The 26,705-nt window shown below is 40.1% G+C and overlaps 1 protein-coding gene across 1 annotated transcript in view; it reads left to right on the forward strand.

Annotated features, from left to right (window-relative positions):
• The window catches only part of PLXNA2 (plexin A2), a 518,514-nt gene that overhangs the window by 400,169 nt on the left and 91,640 nt on the right, over positions 1 to 26,705 (forward strand). Inside the window, exons 16-18 of the mRNA XM_073615770.1 lie at positions 460 to 627; positions 23,022 to 23,115; positions 23,888 to 24,127. Of these exons, the coding sequence (XP_073471871.1) occupies positions 460 to 627; positions 23,022 to 23,115; positions 23,888 to 24,127 (502 nt within the window). The remainder of the gene's footprint in view (positions 1 to 459; positions 628 to 23,021; positions 23,116 to 23,887; positions 24,128 to 26,705) is intronic.

Consider the following 26,705-nt stretch of genomic DNA (forward strand, 5'->3'; position numbering starts at 1 on the left):
TAAGTGCTGAGGGAGGAGGAGCAGCAACAGCACACTGATTTTCCCAGTACATAGCTGTGCAAGGGTGTTGGGGTAGGGGGGTATGTCAGGACAAGTCTAAATACTGGAAGAGAGCAGGCTGAGTTCCCAGCATAACTAGAGAACTGACCACGCTGTGTTCTCCTGCTTAGTGTGGTAGTTTTTTAATAGAAAAGCAGAGGGACTGGCAGGAACACCAATGATTTAATACAAGGGAAGCAATACAAAGAGAACAGGATACTTTCTCATACAAGTACATGGTACAGCAGACACATATCAGGAATATGAAATGTTGGGGTAGCAAACATTTTAAACATAAAAACTTGTAGATCTTTAAAAAAAATAAAGAACAAAAACAATATACAACCAATTTCAATTAAAACAACAGGTAAATCATCTATGAATGGTAAATGTGAAATTTTTCACTTTTTCATGTTACAGGAGGTCTCTTAACGAAATTGTTTGTGTGTCTGCTCCATCTATATATGGCATGGGTCCAGTTCATGTGTTTGTCAGCGTGGACAGAGCCCAGATAGAGAGCAACCTACAGTTTGAATACATTGATGACCCCAAAGTCCTCCGCATTGAACCTGAGTGGAGCATTGCCAGGTATGTTGACTCCATATTCAAATGCATTTAAATGTTCTTTTATTTTTTGTTTCATGTGCTCCCGTTTCCATGCAGAGTCAAGGAAAATATTATTATGAATAATATTGGATTCTGATTACATTTTCTAAAACTCAAACAATGAACATTTCTTATTTCTTTTCTTCTGTCCTGTGCTCTTTGCCCATATTATCCTTAGCCCTCCCTGATCCATACAGCAGCCTATAGATTATGTGTATTTTATTTTATTTCACGGGTGGAAGGAAACAATTCCCCCATCAACACATTCAGTGTTGCCGGAAGTAATCACATGTAAAAATGAATGGATCGACTTCAGTACAACCAGCCTGCCTAAAGATAAATCAAATCTAAGCCGGTCCCTTAAAGCCCCGTACACACGGGCCGAATGTCGGGAGACAACAGCCAGTTAAAAAAAAAAATGTCCGACATTTAGCCCGTGTGTATGTCGGTCTGTTGGATGTGCATGCTGGAAAACCAGCAACAGACCGACTCCGGATCAGTGCTGTCAGCCAATGGCAGTGAGCGCTGATCGTAGTGTTCTGGCGGAGGGGCTGTCCCCCTATCAGAACACAACAGCTCAGCATGGAAGATCGGACTGGAGCTGTCAGGTTTTTGCACGAAAAAAAATAGTTTGTGCCCAGCTTTAGTCTTTGTGCTCTGGAGATAATCAGAGTCATTTAGCAAAAGACAATGGGCATGGCTTACACCCCTTGGTCTAAAACTGTATATTGTCAGCCCAAAATAGGATGTTAATGGTTGTTTTGAGATGTGTTGCTGCCATCAATTTCAAAATTGGCTTATTTTTTTCTTCAAATGGTAAGTTTTTTCAGTTTAAACTTTTAAATCCTAGTGTGAATAAAATATGGGTTTATGAGATTTGCAAATCATTTGATACTTTTTTTTTGTAGATTTTGCACAACATCCCAACTTTTTTGGAATTTGGGTTGTAGTAAAACTCTAGAATCTGTGGTTAACTCAGTGTGGTGATAGCCCCACCTTCTGTATAAAATCCTCAGTATTGAGAAATGGATGCCTTGCTCTGATTACATGTTATGTCCAGACAGACCTGGATATCAGACCCCTTTCCTGCAGCTATCTATCTCAGTGTGATGATAGCCCCACTTATCATGTTAAAAAATGTTGCTACATTCATCTTCTGCATAACATCACTATATATCATCCGTGTAATTCATGAAGCTTTTGTTCTACAACTGTACACCTAACCAGTGGCGGCTGTTGCTCCATCAGTTGGGGGAGGGGGGGGCAGCAGACAGACTTGACCACGCCCCCCTGTTGCTCCAGCCCACACCTCCCACCACCAGTTTGTCAGCTCACTCACCCTGTGCTGACAGATGGAGGAGGTGGCAGCGGCTTCCCCCCTCAGTCTCCTCCGTGTCCTGGTTCCGTCGGTTGGGCTTCCCATGCGTCTCCTTGGCCGTACATCCCCTCCTTCCTCCTCCTTCTCCCTCCTCATAGGTCAATAGGATGGCTTCTTCTTTTGGCCAATCGGGAAACGGGTCTCACGACCTGCTTCCTGATTGGTAGGAAGGAGATTCAGTGTGAAAATAGTGCTTGACAGTCACCGGCTCTCTGCTGACTGAATACTGAGAACTAAGCAATCAGTGTCTTTTGATCACTCATTTCTCCTTGTACAGCCAGTGTGGGATAGCTGCAGCTGGGATTGGTGCTGCAGCCATCTAGGTGAGTATGATTGTTTATTTTTTTGTATTCCCGAACTTCTCTTTGAAAAAACAATTTTTACACAGTTTTCACAGTTTCAATCTAGGAATTTCTAGAAAGCCTATGACTTGAGAAAGGGAGCAGTGAAATGCTACCACAGTCTCTACGCACAGGGTACTGTTATATGGGATGTCAAAAGGAATGACCTGGACCACTTTAACCACTTGCCTACTGGGCACTCAAACCCCCTCCTGACCAGACCAATTTTCAGCTTTCTGTGCTCTCTCTTTAAATGACAATTAGTCATGTAATACCGTACCCAAATTAATTTTTTATCCTTTTTTTCATACAAATAGAGCTTTCTTTTGGTGGTATTTGATCACCTCTGGATTTTTTATTTTTTGCGGTATAAATGAAAAAAGACCGAAAATTTTGAAAAAAACAAATTTTATTAAAGTTTCTGTGATAAAATTTAGCAAATTATTAATTTTTCTTCATAAATTTTGGCCACAGTTTATACTGCTACATATCTTTGGTAAAAATAACACAAATTAGTGGATATTATTTGGTCTTTGTGAAAGTTAGAGAGTCTACAAGCTGTGGTGCAAATCATAAAAAATTGATCACACCTGATGTACTGGTACTCATTTCTTACATTCCTAACAGACCAGGAAAGTACAAATACCCCCCAAATTACCCCTTTTTTGAAAGTAGACATTCCAAGGTATTTAGTAAGATGCATGGTGAGGTTTTTGATGTTGTCATTTTTTCCCACAATTCTTTGCAAAATGAAGATTTTTTTCCACAAAATTGTCATTGTAATATGTTATTTCTCTCGCATGGCACGTGTATACCACAAATAACCCCCCAAAATACATTCTGCTACTCCTGAGTATTACGACACCACATGTGTGAGACTTTTTCACAGCCTAGCCACATAGAGAGGCCCAACATGCAGGGAGCACCATCAGGTGTTCTAGGAGCATAAATTACACATCTAACTTGTTGACTACCTATTACACTTTTGAAGACCCTGGAGCACCAGGACAATGGAAACGCCCATAAAATGACCCCATTTTGGAAATCTAAAACCCCAACGTATAATCTATGAGGCATAATGAGTCTTTTGAATGGTTCATTTTTTTCCAGAAGTTTTTGGAAAATGTGGGAAAAAATGAAAACGCATTTTTTTTTACACAAAGTTGTCCATTTATAAGATATTTCCAACGCATAGCATGTACATATCAAAAATGACACCCCAAAATACATTCTGCTACTCCTGAGTATAGCGATACCACATGTGTGAGACTTTTTCACAGCCTAGCCACATAGAGTGACCCAACATGCAAGTAGCACCATCAGGTGTTCTAGGAGCATAAATTACACATCTAACTTGTTGACTACCTATTACACTTTTGAAGGCCCTGGAGCACCAGGACAATGGAAGCGCCCACAAAATGACCCCGTTTTGGAAAGCTAACACCCCAACATATAATCAGGGGTAGAAGCTTCTCCCACCCAAATCTCTTTGAAGCCTCCGAGTCTCCAGACCCTAATCTAGAAATGAGAAAACAAAAAAAAATTGTCTTATTCACCCAGAAAAACATTTCTGGAGCCCCTCACATATGTGAGACCCCTGTGTTTTGAATCCTACTAGTCCAGTAGCAGTGTACAAGATCAGTCCAAGAGGCAGGCAAGAGGCATGATCAAACAGTCCAGGGTCAGTTCCAGATCAGGCAGAGGTATATACAGAATCGGTAGGCAGAAGCGTGGTCGAATAACAAGCCAGGGTCACGGCGGAAACAGTCACCTATGCAGAGGCCTGGTTCTGAAGGACATTGGGGACATTAATAAATGGTGTCTCTTCTCACTCCTCCTTTGGTGCACACCCGACATTTTTTCTGATGTTTTTGGCCTGTTGGTCTGGGAGGGATTTTATCGGAAAAGTGGCGTTCGAAGACATCGGATTGAATGTTTTCTGGTGTGCCATTCGGGAATATAAGGACAGTGGTGATTTCCTCCTGGTAGCCAAAGAAGGGTTTGGGGCTTTCAGTGGAGTTGCGATAGATTATATAGGTGTTGTATATGACCAAATTAAACAAATAAATTGATACTTTTTTATACCACTGGTATGTTCGTCTTGTGGCTAGGTAGGGTTCGAGCATTTGGTAGTTGAAGTCGACACCCCCCATGAACATATTGTATTCGTGGATACATGTTGGCTTTTGGATTCAGCCATTCCTCCTGGTGATCTCCACAAAGGTATTATTGTGGATCGAAGACAACATGTAGACGTCCCTTCTGTCCCTCCACTTCACAGCCAGAAGTTCCTCATTACGTAAACTCCCACTGGTTCTTATGTAGTCTGGGCAATTAGGGGGATGCAGCTGGGTGTCCTTCCCTTCGTATACCATGAAGGCATATGTATACCCTGCTGCTCGGTTGCACAATTTATACAGCTTCACCCCATAGCAGGCCCTTTTGGTGGGAATAAATTGTTTTATGCCCAGCCTTACAGTAAATTTGACAAAGGACTCATCCACACATATGTGTTGGTCTGGAGTAAACAACTAGGGGAAGTTTTCAGAAAAATAATTTTAATAGTGGCTGAATTTTATAGAGCTTGTCAAAATTTGGGTCATTTCGGGGAGGGCACTGGGTATTATCATTATAGAGTAGGAATCTCATAATCATGAGATATCTGGTTCTTGGCATTACTGAGGAAAAGATGAGCATGTGGTGGATGGGGAGGGTTGACCAATATGAACGTAATTTATTTGTTTTGGTTAGTCCCATACAGAATGTGAGGCCCAAAAAAATCTTAAAATCCTCCACTGTTAGGGCTCTCCACTCGTAGGGACGGGCATAATAGGACATTGGGTTACTTGTTATGAATTGTTGGGCATACAGGTTGCACTGGGCCACAATTGATGCAAGCATGTCCTCAGTACAAATAAGGTGGAAAAAATCTATCGGTGAAACATTTTCTGTGTCCACCTGGACTCCTGGCTGGGCAGTGAAAGTGGGAATGTTAGCTTCTCCTGAATTAGGAGGAAGCCACAAGCGGTTCTGAAGGGAATAGGGAAGGCTGGCATGGGACTTGACCCTTTGGGACTGATGTGACACCCCACTTGTACTTGGCCTTTCTTGCCGAGGTACTGCGGTGCTGGTGGATGGCACTGCGGTGCTGGTGGATGGCACTGCCTCCTCACCAGGACGCCTTCATCTGGGGGGCGGGCTCTCATCCTCCTCTGAGGCTGTCAGTTTTCCACTGCTTAGGACAGGCTTGTAGTCCACGTCAGACTCAGAATTTGAATTTGAGGAATCCGAAGTGGAGAGCTCCCCGTTCCTCTCGTTGGCCGCAAGAATATTGTATGCCTCCTCAGCTGTAAATGATATTTTCTAGCCATTGTTGGTGGGCACTGGTGACACTGATGACAGAAGGCAGTGATGACACATGACACTGATGACAAATGGCACTGATTACACGTGACACTGATGACAGATGGCACTGATTACACGTGACACTGACACTGATGAAAGATGACACGTGACACTGATGTGGCACTGATGGCACTTGGCACTGATAAAACGTGGCACTGATGTGGCTCTGATGAAATGTGGCACTGATGAAACGTGACAATGACACTGTCCATGGATGCCCTCCCGGCAATTAAGCCCCGTGCTGTAGCCGTCTTTCGGCTATAGCATGAGCGGGGAGTGGTTAAGGAACAAATCAGGCAAAATATTGATCTCTGCAATGTCTGCACTGAGACCAATTCTAGGTACCCTTAGTTCTGTAGCTTTATTGTGACCAGGAAAATAGGGTTCTCATTAACAACAAAAAATGCAGTACACATGGGATATTTGTACCTTCTTGTTTGGACAGATGTCTAAAACTGCTTGTTGGTTGTGTTTCTGCCTCAAGCAAGTCAAGTAGGAAAATAAATCTATAATCAGACATAACTGTTGTATCCCTGTGTTATTTAAACATGTTATTTATGTTAGCATTATTATGTAGTTTAAGTAATGTGTTATTGTCAGAGCGTTTACTCCACACACATAACAGGTTTTATTCAGTGCCACAGTGCAACTGTGAATGAGGTGGCCTTTCCTGCAACAGTGTAGTTTCTATAGCTAGCGCTTCTTCGATACCGTGATTGGTTTCCTTCTCATTTTATGCAGGTTTGGATATTTCATTAACTGGTGCAAACTCCTTGAACTATTTAGAATGAAAAAAAAATATTGATCAACGCTCACGTAATGCAGTCTTAAGAGTAAGAGTTCTATCAATTAGCAAATTGAATTTTCTGAGCAATAGACCTTCATTTACTTACTAGTCACCTCTGGGAAACTGTACCAAATGCTTTAACAAAGTCCAAAAAAATAGATTCTTTTGACATCATCTGTCTTTTGATAAACCCTTGTAGGTGAACACAATATTTCTTCTATAGTATTCTCTTATATGGATCCTCGTAGCAGTCCCTTTAAAGAGGAACTGAACTTTGGAAACTGTGCCAAATTGAATTTTCTGAGCAATAGACCTTCATTTACTTACTAGTCACCTCTGGGGAAACTGAAAAATGCTTTAACAAAGTCCAAAAAAGGGATTCGTTTGACATCATCTATCTTTTGATAAACCCTTGTAGGAGAACACAATATTTCTTCTATAGTATTCTCTTATATGGATCCTCGTAGCAGTCCCTTTAAAGAGGAACTGCACTTTGGAAACTGTGCCAAAAAAAGGCAGACAAAGAACAATGGGCCTGTCACCAGTATTGCCTGTGATCTCCCTGCTGTTGATCTTTTCCCGATACTTACTTACCTTGTCATTTTCTTTACTATGTCTCTGTATGGAGGCTCGCATCTTGGTAGAAGCAAGTGACATCACCAAATTTCACTCCTGTTACTAGCAGTATCCTAGATTCACACTCCAGATATGAGACTCCAGACATGAGCCTTAAGACAATAGGCACAGAAATCCCAAGGAACTCTCACACACCAAGAAGTGCATGCTTATTTCACAGAGAAATTACAGACAAAAGGTACAGTTGTCAGGGTACTGTATAAGCACAATTACCACTTCTAGAGAATAGAGAAAAAAAACCTGAAAGTTATAACATTTCTGGTTAAACACCTTGATTCATTTTATAAATATAGGTTACAATTTTGCTTTGTGCTACTGGTACCATGCCTCCCTATCAGCTAGTGCTAAAGTCAGGTTGTGACTTTAGGAGGCTCTGAAAGTTTAGCCTTGTAGAAACCAGCCAACATTTGGCCCTTGTGTACTGTAAACGGTTCTGTCAAAGTGGCATAAACGAAAAAGGTCTGCCGATCGGCTCCTGACCAGTGTTTTCAGCCAATTATTATTATTATTATTATTATACAGGATTTATATAGCGCCAACAGTTTGAGCAGCGCTTTACAACATGGGGCAGACAGTACACTTACAATACAAATCAATACAGGAGGGATCAGAGGGCCCTGCTCGTTAGAGCTTACAATCTAGAAGGGAGGGTCAAGTGGAGACAAAAGGTAATAACTGTGGGGGATGAGCTGATGGGAAAAAAAAAAAGTACAGTTGTTAGGTGTGGGTAGGATAGGCTTCTCTGAAGAGAAGGGTTTTCAGGGATCTTCTGAAAGCTAATAAAGTAGGAGATAAGCGGACAGATTGGGGTAAGGAGTTCCATAGGATTGGAGAGGCTTTGGAAAAGGCCTGGAGGCGAGCATGGGGGGAGGTGACAAGGGAGCTAGAGAGCAGGAGGTCTTGAGAGGAACGAAGAGAGCGAGTAGGTTGGTATTTAGAGACTAAGCAAGTGATGTAGCTGGGGGCGAAATTGTGGATGGCTTTGTACGTAGTTGTTAGAATTTTGAATTTAATTCTTTGGCCGAGCGGAAGCCAGTGGAAGGATTGACAGAGAGGAGTGGCAGACACAGAGCGATTGGTAAGGTGGATGAGTCTGGCAGCGGCATTCATAATGGATTGAAGAGGTGATAGACTATGTAGAGGTAAGCCAATGAGAAGGGAGTTGCAGTAGTCAAGGCGAGAGATGACCAGCGAGTGAATTAAGAGCTTTGTTGTGTCATTGGTTAGAAAGGGGCGTATTTTGGAGATGTTGCGGAGGTTGAGGTGGCAGGATTTGGACAGTGATTGGATGTGTTGCTTGAAGGAGAGTTCAGAGTCTAGGACTACACCTAGAACCTTGGCATGTGGGGATGGGCTTATAGTTGTGCCATCGATTTTGACAGAGAGATCAGGGGAAGAGGCATGGGGGGGGAATTAGAAGTTCGGTTTTGGCTAGATTGAGTTTAAGGAAGTGCTGAGACATCCAGACTGATATATCTGAGAGTAAATTACTGATAAGTGAGGAGACAGAGGAAGTGAGCTGAGGGGTAGAGAAATAGATTTGGGTGTCAATGGCTAAGAGCGCTGACCGGAGTGTTCTGGTGGGGGGGGGGGCATTCCCCGGGGGGGGGGCATTCCCCGGGGAGGGGGGCATTAACCTGTCAGAACACAATAGCACAACAGAGGAGATGTTGTACTAACAGTGGATTCTGAGCTATATGTTTTGGTTTTTTGAACGAAAAAGAACTAGTAGTGTGTAGTAGGCTTAAGGAAAGTAGGCAGCTGGGGGAATAGCATAGTTTAGCTTAGGAGATCGGCTTTGTATATGTTTAGAAAAAACATCTGTCGTTTAAGAATGTTGCAGTATAAGAAAGAAACCTTCCTGACTTACAGTGCAAAATCTCCAGTGATCTCCAATCACAGCTGAAAATTATACGATTCATACCATTGCATTTCAGAAATGCGTGGTAATGCATGTTCTTGTACACTGCTGTCTTGCTGTGCCACTCATTTTGAAAAGCTACCCAATGCAATCCCAGGAATGCCAAATAATCAGCAAACACATACATTTTCACAAATTGTTTGGACTGAAGTCAAGTTTCAAAGCAAGTACAACCATAAAAAAAACATGGTAGCAATTTAGAAATTAGATACATTACTGTACTACTTTACTGCTGGATAAAAACATTTTGTATGCAAAATGTAGCACTGTGTCATGTCACAGACTAATAAATGAGTCAGGTTAAATTGCGTATTGTGAATGAAGTGTTTTTTAGAAAATGATGTTGTGATAGTGAAAATGGTTGTGTACCTTTCAACAACTTTTAACCATGTCTTGGCTACACATGTGCTCTAGCTTGACAATTTCAGTGATTTTGTTAGCTATGAGGCTACTTATGTGCATATGGTAAAACATTTTATACAATGTATATTTACTGAGTATTCGTTTATACAATGTATAAAGCTGAGAATTCATTAATAATGACTGTCATGAAATGGTTCCATTTATTTGTTGATGATGATGAATTCTATTGAATCCTTTTTTTATTTTATTTTTTATGTGTTTTGAGGATTCTTTAATACTGCTTTGGTGTTTTATAAGGCAGATGGATTCACCATTATTTTAGGAAACTAATGAAAAAGGTGCATCCAGATTTGTAGTGTTCAGATTACCTACAGATGTATCATGAAGCTGTTTTTTGACTTTCCTAGCAACACACATAAAACATTTTAAGTAAATACGTTCACTTTCAAAAATGCAGTAAATTATGCTGAGAAAGCTTACTCTGGAAATTCTATGGTTGCCAGTTACTGTAAGTGGATGGGTAAAAGGCAACCCATACCCTAACAATTTCTAAAACAGGCCTAAAGTTTTTACCCCCAGTCTCTGAGATATTAAATCTGAGATATAACTGTATGTCTGCAGGCCTATTTCACCAGGTTCAAAGCCTAATAGCTACACATACATTGGGGATGGAAAGTATTCAGACCCCCCTTACATTTTTCACTCTTTGTTATATTGCAGCCATTTGCTAAAATCATTTAAGTTCATTTTTTCCTCATTATTGTACACGCAGCACCCCATATTGACAGAAAAACACAGAATTGTTGACATTTTTGCAGTTTTATAAAAAAATAAAAACTGAAATATCACATGGTCCTAAGTATTCAGACCCTTTGCTGTGATACTCATATATTTAACTCAGGTGCTGTCCATTTCTTCTGATCATCCTTGAGATGGTTCTACACCTTCATTTGAGTCCAGCTGTGTTTGATTATACTGATTGGACTTGATTAGGAAAGCCACACACCTGTCTATATAAGACCTTACAGCTCACAGTGCATGTCAGAGCAAATGAGAATCATGAGGTCCAAGGAACCTCCTGAAGAGCTCAGAGACAGAATTGTGGCAAGGCACAGATCTGGCCAAGGTTACAAAAAATTTCTGCTGCACTTAAGGTTCCCAAGAGCACAGTGGCCTCCATAATCCTTAAATGGAAGACGTTTGGGAAGACCAGAACCCTTCCTAGAGCTGGCTGTCTGGCCAAACTGAGCTATCGAGTATCGAGGGGGAGCTGTCAATATGGGGTGCTGTTTGTACATTAATGAGAAAAAAAATGAACTTAAATGATTTTAGCAAATGGCTGCAATATAACAAAGAGTGAAAAATTTAAGGGGGTCTGAATACTTTCCGTCCCCACTGTATCTCATTGTAACCTTGCTTTGAAATATAAAACATTTGTTTATTTTTTTATTAGATTTCTATCAGCTGCAGTATACGTATGTAATTCTATTCCATATCAAATTGCCCTGGTAGAACTAGATGATCATCAATGGGCATCATTTGGAAAAGTGGATTAGAACCAGGTTACTATTTATGTTTTCTGCCAGGCATAAATGACCAAAATACAGTGCCTCTAAATATTCATACCCCTTGAAATTTTCCACATTTTGTCCTGTTACAGCCAAAAACATAAATGTATATTATTGGGATTTTACAGTCAGGTCCATAATTATTGGGACATCGACACAACGCTAATCTTTTTGGCTCTATACACCACCACAATGAATTTGAAATAAAATGAACAAGATGTGCTTTAACTGCAGACTTTCATCTTTAATCTGAGGGTATTTACATCCAAATCAGGTGAATGGTGTAGGAATTACAACAGTTTGTATATGTGCCTCACACTTTTTAAGGGACCAAAAGTAATGGGACAGATTAACAATCATCCATCAAACTTTTACTTTTTAATACTTGATTGCAAATCCTTTGCAGTCAATTACAGCCTGAAGTCTGCAACGCATAGACATCACCAGACACTGGGTTTCATCCCTGGTGATGCTCTGCCAGGCCTCTACTGCAACTGTCTTCAGTTCCTGCTTGTTCTTGGGGTATTTTCCCTTCAGTTTTGTCTTCAGCAAGTGAAATGCATGCTCAATCAGATTCAGGTCAGGGGATTGACTTGGCCACTGCATAACATTCCACCTCTTTCCCATAAAAAACTCTTTGGTTGCTTTCGCAGTATGCTTCGGGTCATTGTCCATCTGCACTGTGAAGCACCGTCCAATGAGTTCTGAAGCATTTTGCTGAATATGAGCAGATAAATTTGCCTAAAACACTTCAGTATTCATCCTACTGCTTTTGTCAGCAGTCACATCATCAATAAATACAAGAGAACCAGTTCCATTGGCAGCCATACATGCCCACACCATGATACTACCACCACCATGCTTCACTGATGAGGTGGTATGCTTTGGATCATGAGCAGTTCCTTTCCTTCTCCATACTCTTCTCTTTCCATCAGTCTAGTACAAGTTGATCTTGGTCTCATCTGTCCATAGGATGTTGTTCCAGAACTGTGAAGGCTTTTTTAGATGTTGTTTGGCAAACTCTAATCTGGCCTTCCTGTTTTTGAGGCTCACCAATGGTTTACATCTTGTTGATAACCCTCTGTATTCACTCTGGTGAAATCTTCTCTTGATTGTTAACTTTGACACACATACACCTACCTCCTGGAGAGTGTTCTTGATCTGGCCAACTGTTGTGAAGGGTGTTTTCTTCACCAGGGAAAGAATTCTTCGGTCATCTACCACAGTTGTTTTCCGTGGTCTTCCGGGTCTTTTGGTTTTGCTGAGCTCACCGGTGCGTTCTTTCTTTTTAAGGATGTTCCAAACAGTTGACTTGGCCACACCTAATGTTTTTGCTATCTCTTCGATGGGTTTGTTTTGTTTTTTTTTCAGCCTAATGATGGCTTGCTTCACTGATAGTGACAGCTCTTTGGATCTCATATTGAGAGTTGACAGCAACAGATTCCAAATGCAAATAGCACACTTGAAATGAACTCTGTACCTTTTATCTGCTCTTTGTAAATGGGATAATGAGGGAATAACACACACCTAGCCATGGAACAGCTGAACAGCCAATTGTCCCATTACTTTTGCTCCCTTAAAAAGTGGGAGGCACATATACAAACTGTTGTAATTCCTACACGGTTCACCTATTTTGGATGTAAATAACCTCAAATTAAAGCTGAAAGTCTGCAGTTAAAGCACATGTTGTTCATTTCAAATCCATTGTGGTGGTGTATAGAGCCAAAAAGATTCAAATTTTTTCGATGTCCCAATATTTATGGACCTGACTGTATGTGATAGACCAACACAAAGCGGCACATAATTGTGAGATGGAAGGAAAATGATAAGTGGTTTTCAATTTTTTTTTAAATAAATATCTGAAAAGTGTGGTGTGCATTTGTATTCAGCCCCCTTTACGCTGATACCCCTAAATAAAATCTAGTGGAACCAATAGCCTTCAGAAGTCACCTAATTAGTAAATAGAGTCCACCTGTGTGTAATTTAATCTCAGTGTAAATACAGCTGTTCTGTGATGCCCTCAGAGGTTTTTTAGAGAACCTTAGTGAACAAACCACATCATGAAGGCCAAGGAACACACCAGACAGCTCAGGGATAAAGTTGTGGAGAAGTTTAACGCAGGGTTAGGTTATAAAAAAATATCCCATGCTTTGAACATCTCACGGAGCACTGTTCAATCCATCATTCAAAAATGGCAAGAGTATGGCACAACTGTAAACCTGCCAAGACATGGCTGTCCACCTAAACTGACAGGCCGGGCAAGGAGAGCAATAATCAGAGAAGCAGCCAAGAGGCCCATGATAACTCTGGAGGAGCTGCAGAGATCCACAACACAGGTGGGAGAATCTGTCCACAGGACAACTACTAGTCATGCATTCCACTAATCTTGCCTTTGTTAAAAGAAAGCCATTGTTGAAAGAAAGCCATAAGAAGTCCCGTTTGCAGTTTGCAAGAAGCCATGTGGGGGAAATACAGCAAACATGTGGAAGAAGGTGCACTGGCCAGATGAGACCAAAATTGAACTTTTTGGCCTAAAAGCAAAACACTATGGGGTTGATTTACTAAAGGCAAAAAGACCGTGTTCTTTGCAAAGTGCAGTTGCCCTCTACAAGAGCAGTTGCTTCAGAGTTTAATAAATTAACAGAAGCTCTGCTGACTTCCATCATCCAATCATGTGCAAGCAAAAATGCATTTTTTTAAATTTTCCCTACACATGATTGGGTATTCTTTGCAAAGCGAATCGTTACCTCATTTGCTAAGCTCTGGAGAAACTGCACTTGCAGAGTGTAACTGCACTTTGCAAAGTGCACAGTCTATTTGCCTTTAGTAAATTAACCCCTATATATGACAAAAAAACTAACACTGCACATCGCTCTGAACACACCATCCCCACGTGAAACATGGTGGGGGCAGCATCATGTTGTGGTGATGTTTTTTTTTCAGCAGGGACAGGAAAGCTGGTCATGGGAAGTTCATGGGAGTTCAAGGGAAGATAGAGCCAAATAACAGAGCAATCTTAGAAGAAAACCTGTTATGCTGCATACACACGTTCGGAAATTCGGCCAGCAAAAGACCGATGAGAGCTTTTGGTCAGAAAATGCGACCGTGTGTATGCTCCTTTGCACTTTTGCTGGCCAAATTCCAGCCAGCAAAAGATTGAGAGCATGTTCTCAATTTTTCGGTCGGAAAAAGTTCCTATCTGAAAATGCGATCGTCTGTAGTGATTCCGACGTGCAAAATTCCTACGCATGCTCGGAAACAATTTGACGCATGCTCGGAAGCATTGAACTTAATTTTCTCGGCTCGTCGTAGTGTTGTACGTCACCGCGTTCTTGACGGTCGAAAGTTCAGCGAACTTTTGTATGACCGTGTTTATGCAAGGCAAGCTTGAGCGGAATCCCGTCGGAAAAGCCATCATATCTTTTTCCGACGAGAAGGCGATCGTGTGTACGCGGCATTTGAGTCTGCAAAAGACTTGAGACTGGGATAGAGGTTCACCTTCCAGCCGGACAATGACCCTAAACATACAGCCAGAGCTACAATGAAATGGTTTAGATCAAAGCATATTCATGGGTTAGAATGACCCAGTCAAAGTCCAGACGTAAATCCAATTGAGAATCTGCGGCAAGACTTAAAAATGGCTGTTCACAGATGCTCTTCATCCAATCTGACAGAGCTTGAGCTATTTTGCAAAGAAGAATGGGCAAAAATTTCACTTTCTAGATGTGCAAAGTTGGTAGAGACATCCCCAAAAAGACTTGCAGCTGTAATTGCAGTGAAAGGTGGTTCTAAGTATTGACTCAGGGGGGGCGAATACAAATGTGTGCCACATTTTTCACATATTTATTTGTAAAAAAAATTGAAAACCATTTATCATTTTCCTTCCACTTCACAATTATGTGACACTTTGTGTTGGGCTATCGCATAAAATCCCAATAAAATACATTTACAGTTTTGGTTGTAATGTGACAAAATTTGGGAAATGTCAAGGGATGTGAATACTTTTTCAAGGCACTGTAACAGGTCATCTTAGAGACTTCGGAAATCATTTGTGTTTTTTTTTTCCTGCTAATGCTACTTACCATTTACTTACTTTATCAGTGCTGGAGGTGCTTTGTGTACTGATATTAAAGTCCAGTAAGTATCCAAAGTAATGTAAGGCCTATATTCCCAGTTACATTGATGCCAGGTTATTTGCCAAGATCCTTAGTAAAAGACTAATTATGTAATTAAATTAGTTACTGGAATGACCAACCCACATGGGAGGGCTACAAACCTAAACAATAGAATAGCCTATTTGATTCTGCAAAAGCAATTAAACATTGCAAATAAAAGTCACTGATAAGACTTAGGCTGGCCATAGGTGGCCATTGAAAAAACTGACCTGATTTCCCCATCCACACATTTCTCCTCTCTTTGTCTCTGTATTCTGACAGCTGGATACTTCCCCACCATCAGAATACACTGATTAGTGCTGCAGGCTATAGCCTGCAGCACTGATCTAGCAGAAATTTTCCAACAGGGTGGTTGGAATCTACCAGGGAAGTAGATCGATTTCTCTTCAACCGCAGTGGCCATACATGGATCCAAAATCGGCCAGTCCCTACTGAACTGGCTGTATTCCAATCCATGTACGGCCAGCTGTAGCCTCCCTGGTGGTATGATTATGTCAGATTTTTGCGTCTCAGAGCGGTACAATTATTTTGCATAGAAATTTGGCATTGCATATTGTAGGCCTGTAATTCTTAGCAATAACACACTTAAATCTGTCCACCAAGAGTCTAGTAGATATCCCGGGTATGATGAAGTTTGAAACACAAAATCATAAATTATAATATAATAAATAAATAATTATCAAAAATAATATGATAATAAAATGAATTTCCCCACGATTCACTATCGCTCAATTCTGCAAGTGTTCTAATTTACCATCGCTGTTTTCTAGCTGGTCTAAAACCACTTTTGACATAAAGGGACACTTTTTGGTTGCTATGGACAATCTCAAGTTTCCAGGCAGAAAGAACAGTATATATAATATAAAACTGCATGCAGGGCACTGGACAAAGCACTGGGGACAAAAGGGATGTGAAATAATTTCATACAGTAATGTAATCTGTAAGATTACAGTGTACTGTGTATTATGATTTTTCACTTTTTTGAATTTGCTGCCGGGCTCCATCCACCGTGCGTCGCTAGGGGAACGGAGCCCAGCATAGAGAGGCTTCGGGCAGAGGACAGAGCCCACGGACACAGCGGGGGGGACATCGCAGGATCCTGGGGACAAGGTAAGTATACCGCACCAGGATCCTGCAATGCAATCCCGAGTGTGGCTCGGGGTTACCGCTAATGGTGCTGAAATTTAACCTAGAGCCACACTCGGGAAAACCACCAGGGAGGTTAACCTAAGTAGAATGGCATGTCTAAGCTTGGTTTTGTTCCACAGACCCTTTTTACGGGTCCCGTTGCCAAACTCAGTAATTGTTTCAGTTCACTGATTCCTTTTTTCATTTGTCCATCACAGGTATATGAGCCTTAAAGATGAATTTCAGGTATGGATATTTTTGCATAGTTATATTGGTCCACCTTGGATCAATGTCATTATGCATGTACCATGCTTGTGGCATCCATGTGGAAGCTGGAAATCACTGTTGTAGGCACTGCTACTACAATAATATCCACTAACTTCTGGGTCCCATGCTGAAGGGCTGTACCATTTTAGATTCATAGATTCATCGGGGAAGTCATATTACTTGCATGCAGCCACTATCTTTAAAGGCATTTAGATCCTTGATACTCTGAACTCATATACTCTGAACTCACTCAAGCATATTGTTCGTTAAGTGTAAAACACCCACAAACAGTCTGTTAGCTAGGAGATCTTGGCTGTCACAGCTCTAGATAACATGAGCATTTTATTGTGCACTATAAAGAAAAATTGTACTTTTTTTTACTAAATCTTATGATTTGTTCAGACTAATGTTCACTGTTGATTGATGTGAATTTTAAAAACCTATATAGAAAGTTTTTTTTAACAATTTACCATATGCCTGACATTTTAAGGCAGAAAAACAATGTTTTGTATCTGATTAAATAAGTGCAGTGGTAACTTTTTACCATTTTATTGGGATTGCCAAGTTGCTAATTTTTTTTATTATCAGGTGAGGAGATAAAGTGCCATTTGGAAAATAAATTACAGATGGCAACTGTAAAACTGTGATTAAGAAAGGGGCAGAACAGTGGCTTGGTGGTGAGCACTTCTGCCTTGCAGCACTGGGGTCCTTGGTTCAAAACACAGTCAGGACACTATCTGCATGGTGTTTGCATGTTCTCCCTTTGCTTGTGCAAGTTTCTTCTGGTTTACTCCTACACACCAAAGACTTGCTGGTAGATTAAATGGCTCCTGTCCTAGCTTGTGTGTGCAGGTATGCATGCATGTAAGTTCAGTACCTTAGTTTGTAAGATCCTTGAGGGCATTAACTAATGTGATTGTATAGTATATAAAGCACTACGTAAAATGTCAGTGCTATATAAATACCTGTAATAAATTAAAGAGAGGAAAAATATGCCATAAGGTTTTTCAGATTATATTCTGTTACTATTAAGTAAAACTCTCATTATATACAGTTCAATTGAATATCCTCCTATAAACTGGTTTTTGAAATGTGGAGTTTGGGGAATATCAGGGATCTGAGATATTTTCCCATTAGTTATTTACTTGTTTTCTGTATTAAAAATGCCACAGAACCTGACGAAATACAACAGGTACACCAGCACTGCGTAGCTTGCTATGATTGCTATGATATTTTCTGTCTTTGTACTTTTTATTATCTATTACACGTTAGTAAAAAATATATCAACTTGGGGTCATTTCAATAACTGAAGGTATACTTTTTATGGCAGAGAAGAGAGTAGTTCACAGACATCTAAAATCTTAACCCAGGGGAATTGCAATTACATAGTGACCTTTACATTGTGATGACTGGCCTTTACAAGGTTCGCAATGACATTTGGGTGGTTCTAGAGTCATCTTCATGATAAGCCTTACCCAAATAAATTGTCAATGATAAAATGTCCTTCTTTGCCTTTTAATAAATCAGGAATTTATAATTTCTACATACTATAGTGATGGTCCTTTTTTTTTTTTTTTACCTTCTTGGGCATTCGGTTGCAATTGCTAGGCTGTGTGTTAAAAATTGGTTTAAAAATAATGTGTCATCAAGTGGAATAAAAAATTGCAGGTATAAAGTACAAACAGGTTGTATTTATAGCTGAATGGTATGCTGTTTTCACAGACAAGCTTTAACATTTTCTGATTGCCCTCCACTTTCTACCTCCTTCACATTTTATTGGCCAGAGAGTCATAGTGATGGACAAGTAGGATGGGGGAGGTTGAAAAAAAATGCCAAGATCTGACACTACTCAGAACTTTTTGCGTTTTGCATGTCAGAATAGAAGTTAATTCAGCCATCAAAGCAAGGTATAAAGCAGCCCATATGTTGATCATCATTTTTTCGTTGAACCAGCGGATTGAGCTAAAAAAAAAGATCTGAATCCTTCCCGTTGTATTCTGACAATGGGGACCCTTCCCTGCCAATACAATGATCAGTGTTACTGACTATAGCCAGTGGCACTGATCGTTCAGTAAAAGCCTGACAGGCTGGTTGTACACAAATCGATCGATAGATCGACTTGTGTGCAACCAGCCTGCCCATACATGAATTGAAATTTGGCCAGTCCCTGCTGAACTATCCGAAGTTCGGTGCATGCATGGAAAGCGTCACACTCCACAGTCTATATTGCTCTGTGAATTCACCTCACTTAAAAGAATGAAAGAAAGAAATGAGGTGTATTCTAAATGTACTACACACTATGATGCCGCAACACAAGACACACAAACACCAGAAATTATTGCAGACACCAGCAGGTTTAAAAAAAAAAAAATACCTTAATGATACTTCTGAAGCTTACTAACTTAATGATATACAGTATTTAATAATAACACTGGCAATCAAATACAATATTTAGAAAACTATTTTCTATTAGATACTCACCTTTCCTCATTCCTGTGCCACTGATCACTGCAATAGTAGTTGCCCACTAAAGAATTATTAGAAACTAACATTTCTGGGAGTTTGTTTCCTGGTCCCCTACTGCACTCAGTGGTTCCTCCAACTGCCAGCAGATTGACCCGTCACTCTCAAAAGTATCACTTTCTAAAATATCTTCCACAGTGTGGGCAACAGAAGAGCTGAGAATCTAGCTACTTCTTTTCGGGGAGACCTTTATTTCAGGAATCATCCGGGCAAAAGAGTTGCTTTAAATTGTCAGGAAAATTTGTGTGACACTGTGTAATTTCTTTTAATTAACCAGCCTGTCTGTACTGATATCTTTACGTGAGCAGTAGTATGTATGGTGGGAAGTCACAGATAAATAGGGAAAGAATCAAGCTCTGATACGCTCACCAAGATCAGACAAACAAAGTAAAAAGGGAAGGATCCACATCACAGTCAAGCAATTACACTAATCCTTGCAAGCTTCTAACTAGTTTCCCTTGAAATTGCTCAAACTGAAAATGAGCAATAAGCAAGAGCGCCCAGGATTGTGCAGATTAACTAATTTATTCAAATAAAAAATTGCAAATTGCATTCATGTTCCAGTAAAAACAGGCATTGGGAAGTATCAGCGTGTGCTGTGTTCAGTCCCCACTGCAATCAGCAATCAACCCCCAATCCATGCAAACTTGTTAGAATTCTGTTGAAACCCATACATTAAAATAAAAAATAGTGCCATTTTGTATTAGGCCATGTTTACATCTTTGCGGTGCAATAAAGCAAAGCACGTTAATATGCGTTACTTTGTGTGATAATGTGTGTTGTGTTAGGGTAGCCCATTCATTTCAATAGGGTCCCTAGTGAACTAAAATACAAATTGTGCATGTACTTTTTTTTTTGAAGGCTGTTCTCCTGGCTCTCTCCCTCCTCATTGGCTCAGAGAGAGCAGCAGGAGCTATTGGCTCCCACTGCTGTCAATCGCAGCCAGAGAGGAGGTAGCAGGGGCAGGGCTGATCCCTGCTATGTGTGTCTTATGGGCAAGGGTAAGCGGCTTGATATGGGTGCACTCAGCAGGGAGGTGGAGCATCAGCAGGGGGCCCCAGAAGAGGAAGTTTGGGCTGCTCTGTGCAAAACCATTGCTCAGAGCAGGTAAGTATGACATGTTTTTTATTGTATTAAAAAAAAAAAAGATTTACAATCAGTAAGAATTAATGGCAGTACAGTACTACAATGTGCAACACTCTCGTGTGCGTATGCAAACTGTGTAAACATGTGGACAGAGCCTTAGGGTTGGAAAGGCTCCAGAGGTTGATGAGTGGAGCTGAAAATACAAATGGGGGGAACTCTGGAGCTTATATTCTGCAACACAGATTACTGGGTCCCTGAGCTGCAGTTACCGTTATTATTTCTTATGTAATCTATAGAAAAAAAATGTTTGTTTTTTTATCATTACTTCTTATATGACACATGAAAATGTAAACAAAAGGAAAAATGATTGCTAATGGAGAGTAAGGAGTTAATTGGGGCTGATCAGGGTTAACTAAGGGTTAATATCTGATTATATAGGAATACATTTTATTTAAAAAATAAATTGTAACGTTTTAAGAGATGTCACATGCAGACAGGCTGGGTTCACACTGAGGAACGGAGCGGCTCTAAGCAGGGGTCTGGTGTGTCTCCAATCACCGGTTCAGGTCTGATTTCAGCCCAGATTTTTGGCTGACTTCGGACCTGATACAGACCAAAAGACGCACAGCACTCCTGTGCAATTTGCATCGGAGCCGCTCCAGAGATGTGTGAACTGGCTCCATAGAGAGCCGGTCACAATCTTCTGTCATACGGAAACCCACATCCAATTCGCACTGGTGTGAACCCGGCCTTAATCTACATATCAATGAAATAGTAAATACAATGATACAATACATTTATTAATTAAGAGACTGGAGAAAAAATTCCAAGTTGACTTTGTAAAGGGAGAATGAACCAGGAAGAGATGTATAATGTTTGTTTGAAGGGGCCCTATTACTTTAATTGAATCCCCTGCAAGCCTGTTAAAATGAAACCACACAATTGTGGCCACACACCTAGTTCACTGTAGAGGTTGAATTGCGCCTGGGGGCAGCAAGACTTGGAGGAGGAGGGGTGGGAAGAAGGAATGCACAGGAGAGGAACATGGGACACAGTGGAATTGAATTGCAGCCTCAGTTGTATATTTTACAGTGGCATGGGGGCAGTCTAAGTATCTGCACTTGACTTGATATCAGCTATTAGCAATTTCCTGTACAGAGAAGCTTAGACTGAAAGAGGGAGAAACAATGCAAGGAGTCAATCAGTTTTTCTGCAGTGCTCATGTACTAACAAGGAATATGCTGATAGTAGCAAAGAGCAGTGTGACAAAGAGATTAATTGGTGTGCTACTTCTTCTTTCACTGTTCAGTCATAGGTTGGAGGAGGGACTTACTCTGTAATGTTACCTCATTGTAGCAGAAAAAAAATCAGGGCCTCTGCCCTGCCACAGAGCTGTGTTGTATAAGTGTAAGGCTGACCTCAGGTCAGCCTGTAATTGTAGGAGGAGTCAGGCTGCATAAAGCCTGCCCTCCTTTGCCTCCTTGCCTCCTTTGCCTGTTGCTCTTTGTTCCTTTCCCACACTATCCACAGATTGACTCCGAGTACAACTGTGTATATTTCAGAACCCTAGTGGTCAGAAATACAAATACTGTGACAGCTAAAACAGCTCCCTTATAGATATTTTATCTCTGTATTTAGCGTTTGTCGCTAGAGTTCCACTTTCAAAGATACAAGACAACCTAAAACAAGCAGTTTGCCTGTCACAGATTTTGCACTTAATGCCCCACAGCAAGAACACTAATGTGAGCTTGACCTAATCCTGGCTCCATACCTTTTATCAAAAGCTCAGCTACCTTCTTTCTCCTGCAGAAAATAATGGAAAGGATCTTCTGCACGGCACAAAATCACAGACTTGTTTCTGCTCTGTGTGCAAGAAGCATCTTTTACTGAACCCACTTAATGTCACAGACTTTACAAGGGACCCCCTTTTACTGACCGAACTGAGATTGGCACCCATGTAGCAATTGTGGACCCTTGGGAGCAATGGGCTGCCATTAGCAGATCCACTGCTGGTAACATGTATGCTCACCTTTAGAACTGTGATTTTATGGGTTTGGAACTGTATTGCCAACATTGTAAGCTAGCAATTTATTGATCACATGAAGGTCTACACAAATAGGGCTTGACCTCTTATTTTATTCTGTTATATAATTCTGGTTGATATTGAAGTTCTTTTATAAAGTATGTACAGTAAAAACCTTGGTTTGAGAGTAACTTGGTTTGAGAGCGTTTTGCAAGACCAGCAAAAATTTTAAATAAATTTTGACTTGATAAACAAGCGATGTCTTGATATACAAGTAGCGTCATGCCACAACTGAGTATAAAAGTGTAGCAAAATGGTTACATTTAATGAAAGTACAACATATTGCTACACTTAGAAGCGCCTCTCTTCTCTTTTATACTCTGTAGCTCATGATGGATTTTGCTTCTAATCCCCTTGTGGAGGCTGCCATTTTAGGATGGACATTTTATGGGTCCACAACCTATCACATTGCTATATTCTTTTTATAAGGACTATAAACTGAAGGACCTATGAATAAATGGTTGTGGAATGTATCATCTGAGTTTCCATTATTTCTTATGGGGAAATTCTCTTTGATATACAAGTGCTTTGGATTACAAGCATGTTTCTGGAATGAATTATGCTCGCAATCCAAGGTTTTACTGTATTTAATTTATGTCCATAAAATATCCTTCTATTTTGCAAGTTGTCTAATTTATTTTAGTTATTTTGTGTTTCTGTTGTTCAACATGGGGTATAACCTATTTCTGAACTTTTTTTTTTTTTTAATTGACAGTGGTCACACATCCCTTACAATTACTGGTACCAACCTTGATATCATACAGGAGCCAAGAATTAGAGTGAAGTATAATGGCAAGGAATCTGTGAATGTACGTCTGCCTCGAGCTGTTTGTCATTGTAATTTGTAACAAGATTTCTGCTTTTGCTTGTTTAGCTTGGAGAAAGGATGATCAAAATTTTAAAGTACTGTTGTGTGATAATTTATGCAGATTTTGATTGTTTTATTGTACTGCCATTTGGTCTTTACATTTTTATTTGCCAATGTGCAACAATTGTGCAGCTTTAAGATGATATAGCACCACCTACTGCTAGTAGGAGGAACTAAAATGCAATAAATGCTGCTCATTTTAATGCAGTGTTTTTTAACCAGAAATTTCTAAAGTTAATCAAAACACAGAAATATATGTGTGTAAAGTACAAATTTAAAGACCCATATTATTATTATTTAATCATGGAAATTGTTTTTTCTAAAAATCCCACACTCAGGGGAAACGAGGTGGATTAATTCCTGACTGACCTCTATGTTCTCTGAATACAATCAGTTCTATGAGAAATCCAACTAAACCTAATAAGGTTTAGAAGAAAAGACTAGTTTGCTGACCCAACACAACTAATTGTCTTGACTTTTCATCAGGTAAAAATTATATTAGTATGGTATTATCCATTTTCAAAAATAATTCCTTTGACAGATTACAGATTTCATCATACATTAATTATTGAGCCTAATTGACTTTGTTTATAAAGTATCACGAACTTGCAGCAGACAACACTGAATAACTCAATTCAGTTCCTGTAAATCTGTTTCATAAAACTTCTCCAGTATTTTAGATGGTATTGTAATATTATTGTTTTTCTCACCAGGTGTGTAAGATAGTTAATGCCTCTTGTTTGATGTGCTGGGCTCCAGCCCTTACTCCAGAATATCGTCCTGGACTGGATGCTGTGGAGAGGCCAGACGAGTTTGGATTTATCTTTAATAATGTGCAGTCACTACTGATCTTCAATAACACCAAATTCATCTATTACCCCAACCCAACATTTGAGCTTCTCAGCACTACAGGCATTCTTGAGCAAAAGCCCGGAACTCCAATTATACTAAAGGTGAAGGCACATCAGAACTATATGAAAACATTACCGTATACAGTGCCTCGAAAAGTATTCATACCCCTTGAAATTTTCCACATTTTGTCATGTTACAACCAAAAACATAAATGTATTTTATTGGAATTTTATGTGATAGACCAACACAAAGTGGCACATATATGTAAAGTAGAAGGAAAATGATAAATGGTTTTCAAATTTTTTTACAAATATGTGAAAAGCGTGGCGTGAATCTGTATTCAGCCCCCCTGAGTCAATACTTTGTAAAACCATCTTTCACTGCAATTACAGCTGCAAGTCTTTTTGGGGATGTCTCTACCAAAATGCACATCTTCTTTGCAAAATAGCTAAAGCTCTGTCAGATTGGACGGAGAGCGTCTGTGAACAGCAATTTTCAAGTCTTGCCACAGATTCTCAATTCGATTTAGGTCTAGATTTTGACTGAGTCATTCTAACCAATTAATGTGCTTTGATCTAAACCATTCTATTGTAGCTCTGGCTGTATGTTTAGGGTCGTTGTGCTGCTGGAAGGTGAACCTCCACCCCAGTCTCAAGTCTTTTGCAGACTCTAATGCCTCGTACACACGATCGGACATTCTGACAACAAAATCCATGGATTTTTTCCGACGGATGTTGGCTCAAACTTGTCTTGCATACACATCGTCACACAAATCTTGTCGGAAATTCCGAACGTCAAGAACGCGGTGATGTACAACACGTACAACGAGCCGAGAAAAAGGAAGTTCAATAGCCAGTGCAGCTCTTCTGCCTGATTCCGAGCATGCGTGGAACTTTGTGCGTCGGAATTGTGTAAACACGATCGGAATTTACGACAACGGATTTTGTTGTCGGAAAATTTGAGATCCAGATCTCAAATTTTGTGTGACGGAAATTCCGATGGAAAATGTCCGATGGAGCCTATACACGGTCAGAATTTCCGACAACAAGCTCCCATCGAACATTTTCCGTTGGAAAATCCGACCGTGTGTACAGGGCATAACAGGTTTTCTTCTAATATTGCCCTGTATTTGGCTCCATCCATCTTCTCATCAACTCTGACCAGCTTCCCTGTCCCTGCTGAAGAAAAGCATCCCCACAATATGATGCTGCGTGATGGTGTGTTCAGGGTGATGTGCAGTGTTAGTTTTCTGCCACACATAGCAATTTACTTTTAGGCCAAAAGGTTCAATTTTGGTCTCAGCTGACCAGAGCAAACTGCAAGCAGGACTTCTTATGACTTTCTTTCAAAAATGGTTTTCTTTTTGCCACTCTTCCATAAAGGTAAGATTTGTGGAGTGCATTGCTAATATCTGTCCTGTGAACAGATTTTTTCCCCCTTAGCTGTGGATCTCTGGAGCTCCTCCAGAGTTACCATGGGCCTCTTGGCTGCTTCTCTGATTAATGCTTTCCTTCCCCGGCCTGTCAGTTTAGGTGGACAGCCATGTCTTGGTAGGTTTGCAGTTGTGCCATACTCTTTCCATTTTTGGATGATGGATTGAACAGTGCTCCGTGAGATGTTCAAAGCTTGCAATATTTTTTTATAACCTAATCTGCTTTAAACTTCTCCACAACTCTATCTCTGACCTGTCTGGTGTGTTCCTTGGCCTTCATGATGCTGTTTGTTCACAAAGGTTCTCTAACAAACCTCTGAGGGCTTCACATAACAGCTGTTTTTATACTGAGATTAAATTACACACAGATGGACTAATTAGGTGACTTCTGAAGTCAGTTGGTTCCACTAGATTTTAGTTAGGGGTATCAGAGTAAAGGGGGCTGAATACAAATGCACACCACACTTTTCAGATATTTATTTGTAAAAACATTTGAAAAACATTTATCATTTTCCTTCCCCTAGACAATTATGTGCAACTTTGTGTTGGTCTATCACATAAAATCCCAATAAAATACATTTACGTTTTTGGTTGTAACATGACAAAATGTGGAAAATTTGAAGGGGTATGAATACATTTCAAGGACATTGTATATATTTCTACGTAATATAACTGTGCAATTTCCTGGTGCAAAATGGTTTAGCATATTGTTGTGTTAAAATAAATTTGAGGAATGCTAAAAGGAACATTTGACAATGATGGTGTTTTCTAAATCACAGGTTATGTTATATAAGGCAGGAAGTTTAAGGTATAGAGTTACAATGGAACTATGGGGAATTGTGTACTAGAGGTCGACCGATATATCGGCCGATATTTGGCTTTTTTTTTACCTAATCAGCATCGGCCGATTGTGCTGATAAAAAAAGCCGATTATAACTTCAGCGGGACTTGCAAATGACTTCTATAATAGAAGTCAATGCAAGTTTCCTGAAGTTATCTGTGGAGAGGATTCTCTCCTCCCTGGGCAGCCTGCCAAGTCTGATAAGAAGATACATTGTATCTCTTCAGGTTCTTTTATCAATGAGCTGAACTCAGTGTGGAGGAGTTCTCAGTTTAACCATTTAAAGACTAAATCTTTTCTGACACTTGTTGCTTACAAGTAAAAATCCTGTATTTTCTGCTAGAAAATCACTTAGAACCCCCAAACATTATATATATATATATATATTTTTAGCAGAGACCCTAGG

The sequence above is a fragment of the Aquarana catesbeiana genome, linkage group LG02, assembly GCF_042186555.1.
Source record: "Aquarana catesbeiana isolate 2022-GZ linkage group LG02, ASM4218655v1, whole genome shotgun sequence".
NCBI classification, from domain to species: Eukaryota; Metazoa; Chordata; class Amphibia; order Anura; family Ranidae; genus Aquarana; species Aquarana catesbeiana.